Genomic DNA, 6675 nt, shown 5'->3' on the forward strand with positions numbered 1-6675 from the left:
TGATCCTGCTGGTTATTTAAAATACCAGTGTCATAGCCCTCAGAATCACAGCAACTCACAAGCCACCACAGCACAACAGACAGATGAGTGGTGTCCGTTTGGTTTTATGTCAAAACTGTCACATTAAATTTCGAGGAGAACTGTGCGCAGGGGTGGGAACGGGTATCCATTAGGTCAGGTATCCCCTCTAGTTACTAGAATGGAGGTGCACAGTCAGGGGGAGACCAATGAACAATGGACAGATACGAAAAAAAAAGAATGTCCACACCTGTATCTCTGCAGTTCTGTCAGGCGTTCATGGCTGCTCTGATCCTTGCCCCACTTGTTCTCTCCCAAGATGGCAGCTCTGGGAATAGCTGAGCATCTTGAATTAAAAAACAATGGATTTCTTGATTATCCTACAAATTCCCCTAGCTGTAAGCCTTCCAATCTTCTAAATATTCCTTTATATATATGGTTCAGGGTTTCAGCACCATCCCCTGAGCCTGCTTGGCCTGGTATTCGTTGTTGTTATTGACGGAGTTATTCGCTAGGTATGGATTATTTTACATCTCTTACTGTGTTTTTTGTTTTGTTTTGTGATGCTATTGGTTTCTTCTGTGTGCTCTTTGCTGTCCATCTCTTAGTAGTTTTAATGTTTACAAAATCTTCATGGATTTTCCTTTTCTTGATTTAATGTGAAGGTAGGTATATTACGTTTCTTTGAGGTTACCTTCTAATTTGCTAATTTATTCCCCAATTTAAATAATAGTCTGTTTAATCTTGATATCTACTTGACTTCCTCACCATTTGGCATTCTATAGCTATACTTCTCCTGCTTGTTGCTTTGTTGTTGTTGTTGTTGTTATGTGCAATCGAGTCGGTACCAACTCATAGCGACCCTATGCACAACAGAACCAAACACTGTCCAGACCTGGGCCAACCTCACCATTGAGGCCATGCTTGAGCCCATTGATGCTGCCACTTTGCCAGTCCATCTCTCTGGGTGGCTTCCTCTTTTTCTCTGACCCTCCACCTTATCAAACATGATATTCTTCTCTAGTGCCTGGTCCCTCCAGACAATATGTTCGAAGTATGAGAGATGAAGTTTGGCCATCCTGGCATCCAAGGAACACTCTAGCTACACTTCTTCCAACACAGATCTGTTGGTTCTTTTGGCAGCCCATGGCACTTTCAAATATTTTCCTCCCACATCATAAATCAAAAGCATCAGTTCTTCTATGGTCTTCCTTATTCAATGTCCAGCTTTCACATTATTGAAAATACCATGTTGTGGCTTAAGTACACCTTAGTCCTCAAGCTGCCATCTTTGCTCTTCAACACTTTAAAAAGTCTTATGCAGCAGATTTGCCTAATGCAATACGTCATTTGATCTCTTGACTGCTGCTTCCATGAGTGTTAATAGTTGATCCAAGAAGAATGAAGTCCTTGACAATTTCAATCTTTTCTCCATTGAAAAAAATGTTGTTTATTGGACCAGCGGTGAGGATTTTTGTTTTCTTTACATTGATATGCAATCCATACAGAAGGCTGTGGTCTTCATCAGTAAATACTTTAAATCATCTTCACTTTCAGCAAGCAAGGTTGTATCATCTGCATATCACCAGTTGTTAATGAGTCTTCCTCCATTCCTGATGCCACATTTTTCTTCATATAACCCAGCGTCTTGGATTATTTGCTCAGCGTACAGGTTGAGTAGGTATGGTGAAAGAATACAACCCTGTCTCACACAGCTTTCTTAATTTTAAACCATTCAGTGTTCCCATGTTCTGTTTGAACAATTGCCTCTTGAGCCAAGTACAGATTCCTCATGAGTACAATTAAGTGTTCCGGAATACTCATATTTTATGTCCATAGCTTGTCATGATCCACACAATCGAAAGCCTTTGCATAGTCAATAAAGCACAGGTAAACAATCTTTCTGGTATTCTCTGATTTCAGCCAAGATCCATTGGACATCAGCAATGATATCCCTTCTTCAGTATTCTCCTGAATATCACAAGTCAAGGCTCGAATGTTTTTTCTTCACTTCTTCCAGTTTGAGAAATGCTGAGCATGTTCTTTCTTCATAACAGCATTTCTTGATTTAAATATTTTATAGTCACTTCAAAAAGGCATCACAAAAATTCGGTGAAAAAATGGAATTGAAAGATAATGGAATGTTTCCCTGAGCTTTTTAACCACCACCCTCATATTGATACTATCAACTATATTTCATTTATTTGGGTATTGACAATATTTAGGAAATGCTGTGATTTCCTAACGGTAACTGGTCTGTCTCCTGAGTTTATTTTTATTAACTCTAATAGTTGGGAATCCTGGTGTGGCAGTATAGAGTAAGCACTGTAGGTCTGTGGTTCAAACCCACCAGTTACTTTTCAGAAACCCTATACAGGGTCTCTATGAATCAGAACCAAATCAACATCACTTACAATATCAACAGTAGTTGGTCAGTTGGCTTATCTGGCTTAACTATGAATGCCATTTTCACATTTCAAGTTTTCTAATTATTAGCTGTGTTATACATGATGAGTTCACTGCCAGGAGGTTGATTCAGACTCATAGTAACCAAAGAAAAAATCCTCATCTTTTTCCCTCAGAGCAGCTCCTTATTATAAAAATCATATTGTAATTTTGATGAGCATTGCATTTTATTATATAATGTTGTCGTGTCAGTTCCAACTCACAACATCGGTATAGGGTTTCTGAGGGATTTGAACCACCAGTCTTGTGGATGGCAGTCCAGTATTTATCTACAACAGGACTCCATTATACATAATAGTCACATAATATGTTTAAGATGTCTCCCTGTGTTTTGAGGTTAAATGATATATTGTGACTTTTTATTAATACCATATGTTGGTTATCTTCACATTTCTATAGTCTTCTACTTTATCTTATAAAATCCTTCAACAATAGTTATGGAGACTGCTCTGTCCCAGGCATAACTCTAGGTGCTGGTGACAACAGTGGGCAGAAGAGATGCAGCCCGATTCCCATGGAAATCATTTCGAGCAGCAGACAGTGAGAAAGTAAAAAGGAAAGTGATGAGGTCCTTAGAGACCTTGAAAAAGATCAATTTAGCTTTACTAGAGTTGGCAGTTCAAATCTGCCAGTTTCTCCTTAGGAGAAAAATTAAGTTTTTCCTCTCCCATAAAGATTTACAGGCTTCCTATAAGTCGTAATGGACTTGATGGACCATAAAAACAACAGAGGAGATTGATGAGAGACAGAGAAATTATGAATAAATATTATTCTAACTTTTAGTGGTTCTGTGGGTTAATGCACTGGACTGCAAGTTCAGTTTGAACCCCATAGTTCAAGCTCACTATCCACTGACTGGAAACCCTATACAGGGTCACTATGAGTCAGAACTGACTCCATGGCACTTAACAACAACAACAACACTATGAAGAACAAAGAAGAAGGGCCAGAAACTGGAGGAAAGGTCAAGAGATTACTTTTCAGGGAGCAGAAATATGGCAGCATCTTTATAATCTACAGGAATCGGCAAGTAGATGAATAGAGGCATTTATATTCAATTCAGTGCATGCAGGTATATTTTCTTATGTTTCTAGTTTAGATTTAAAAGGTTGTAAATAAACAAATATTTAATATTTCAGTCTGTGTTGTTTTGATGTTCTCAAGGATTAATTAAATGGATTTTTTTTTTAACCTTTAATGTATACTGTTTATATCTATATGCTATCACATACAGTGAAACCTGAGAGAGATAGAACTCAACAGGCCTGCCTTGTTTTTACAGGCTTCAAAGATTTTTTTGCCTTTGACAAGCTTCAGCCTTAACACTTACCTACAACTTTCTGCTTTGGGGAATTTTGTATTTTCTTGTTTTTGAGACTATTATGAGGGTGAGTCAAAAATTATCAGCACTCTGGCTATAGAATTTATTTTAAACAACTTTTAGAAATGGAAAATAACATCATTTTTCAACATAATGTTCTAGTTTTCAAGTATTTGACTTTTATTATTAAATGTTTTAGGCTGAGCTGTGAGCCATGAATGCACCACTGAGACTCTTTCTTGAAGGGATATTTTCAGTGGATCAAACAGGTGAAAGTCTAATGGAGAAAGATCAAGACTATAAGGAAGATGCTTTAACAACTCAGAATGAAATGTTGGGATGTGTATTATCATGCACAATCACAATGCCTTTGGATAGCAGTCCTCTACTTTTAATACAAAGTTTAATGAGCACTGTTGATTGTTAAACCTTTTTCCTGATACTGTTCCAGTACTTGCCCTTGAGAATCCCAGAAAACTATATGCATTAATTTTCTAACTGCTGGTTGACTTTAGAAGTTTTTCTTGGTCAGCAGTTGAGGATGTTTCAGTAATGAAACTTATCTAAACCCAAGTCTGTTGTTGATTAATTTCATAGGTAGAGCCATGGCTGATTTGCCAAATAATCCATTGCCATTGGGGTATTTTAGTTGATTACATCTTCATTAGCCACCTTTTGGTATTTCTGTCAGTGTGTATACTCAGTGGTCATTAGGTACATAAATTTACCTGTCATAACTTTGTAATGGATTGTATCTTTTTTCTGAAAAGCTCTTCTTTATTACTTTTCAACTATCTTCGGTTACTAAATCCTATTCTTCTCTTTGGTTGGTAGTATTTTCCTAGTGCATCTGGTTTTTTCCCTGGTCATTTTGTTTTAGGGTGTCTGTTGCAAACTAAAAATAGTTCTGGGAGTTTTGTAAATGAATTTCTGTTATTAATATGTAATTGGTAAGATTCACTTTCATTTTGTTGTAATGTTAAGAATATTTTAGGATTTATTGATAATATAAAGAAAGCTTCATTATTTGTTGAAGGATGCTTTCTATGTACAAAAAGGATTTTTCTCAATTCTGTAAAACAGTCTCTCCCTTTGGATATTTGTGAGGGTATTGATTTTGCACTTTCAACACTGATGAGAGCTATTACAGATAGAATATTTTATGCTGAAATCAATTACAAAGAGATGAAATCCTAGAGCAATTGTCTTTGTATATGTGACAAAGGATCTGAGGTTAAAGCAGAGACTTAAAAAAAAAAGTTCTTGTGTAGTAATTAGATATGCTAATTTATTTCTGTGTATTGAATATTTTCTTACTGCCAGGTGGGAAGGGCAGAGAGCAGGTGTCCTAGAGCATGCATAGTTATTAGGGATGACAAGGTCTAATGATTTCGTCATTGAGAAAGAATCTTAGAGCAATGGAATGTCTTCATAACTGCTATGGATGAGGAAAATGAGCTTAATTGTAGGGTATTGGGTAAATAGATATTGGACATTTGTAGAAAGCAAGCTAGTTGGGTTGTAGTCTCCAAGGCATTCTTGGATAATTCAACATATGAGGTGGTAACAGGTAAGAAAAATGGGAATTGTTTCCTGTCTTTACAATTTTTCCACAAAGTGGGATTATTTTGCATTGCTTGATTTTAGTAAACCATGGTGAGATGCTCTAGAGAATAGAACAAATTTGTTGAAAGAAAAGATGAATGAAGGTAAACGTTAAGAAAAATGGATGATTGAATTTAATGAAATATCATGTAAACTTACATGACAAGAGTTCTAAACTTAGGGTATAAGCTTAGAATTATTTCCCTACTATGTTGTTTCTGGGGAAAAAAACTGAGATTTTGATCTCCACATAAACAGTTAAAGGAGGACTTTTACAATATTATTAGTTTGTCATGTGGCTTGTTGGGTATTGTGAGAAGGATGTGTTAGAAAACTTCTTTCAGGTAAACTAGCTATACTGAAATTGAGAGCTGCTTTAACAACCATAGGACCGAGAGAATTAAGGGTCTGAAAAGACTGAAGCCCTTTAAAATATTCATTCAAAACACTGTACCTCTATTATAGGTATACATTGTATGTGAAAAGTGGTCCCAGGACTAGTCCAGAAAGCTATTACCTCTTATCATATGACTTACCTATGCATGAGGTAAACAAGAAAGAAAACTCCACCTAGCAGAAAATCATATGCAACTTGAGACTGTGGTTTTGTATGTGAACAGCCTCATATGGTGGCAGCCTGAGTAGTAAATAAGTCAATGAAACTTGTCTAGTATAGTTTCTTCCTAGGAGAAAGGTTTTTTATATTATAGTTATATTATTGAGGGATAATAAATGACTACTCACTGTCTTGTTTCCTTTTACTCCATCAGGTCCTTTGTCATCCAGCAAATCCCAAGCAGCAATCTGTTCATGGTGGTGGTGGACAGCAGCTGTCTCTGTGAGTCTGTAGCCCCCATCACTATGGCGCCCATTGAAATCAGGTATATCCTTCTGTGTGCATAGGTCCAGCCACTACTGCAAAGAGAGTAAGGAGACACGTGGTAGGGGGTTAGCGAGAGGACATCTTTTAAACCCTGAAACATTTGTGGTACTGTTGTCTACACAATCCTCCAATAATGGTCATCTATGAGTAGATGTATGTGTAGACATGAACGCTGACTGTCTCCAGCATAACTGGAGACAAAGTTATAAAAATGTCTTAGATATAACCAAGTACGTTGAGGATAAAGGCAGTGTACTTGAACCTCCGTTGTGACTAGAATCTTAAAAGCTTATAGGTGGCCATATAGGGTGTGACTATAGTAGCCTCTCTCTATCTGGAGGAAAGAAGACTCATGAGAACTGACTGCCCTATGTTGTTGTTG

The 6675-nt window shown here is 37.0% G+C and overlaps 1 protein-coding gene across 1 annotated transcript in view; it reads left to right on the plus strand.

Annotated features, from left to right (window-relative positions):
* Window positions 1-6675, plus strand: part of CACNA2D3 (calcium channel, voltage-dependent, alpha 2/delta subunit 3) — a 1461104-nt gene that overhangs the window by 1451112 nt on the left and 3317 nt on the right. Inside the window, exon 36 of the mRNA XM_006862056.1 lies at window positions 6181-6293. Coding sequence (XP_006862118.1) covers window positions 6181-6293 — 113 coding nt within the window. The remainder of the gene's footprint in view (window positions 1-6180; window positions 6294-6675) is intronic.

Source organism: Chrysochloris asiatica, unplaced genomic scaffold (assembly GCF_000296735.1).
Source record: "Chrysochloris asiatica unplaced genomic scaffold, ChrAsi1.0 scaffold00046, whole genome shotgun sequence".
Taxonomy (NCBI): domain Eukaryota; kingdom Metazoa; phylum Chordata; class Mammalia; order Afrosoricida; family Chrysochloridae; genus Chrysochloris; species Chrysochloris asiatica.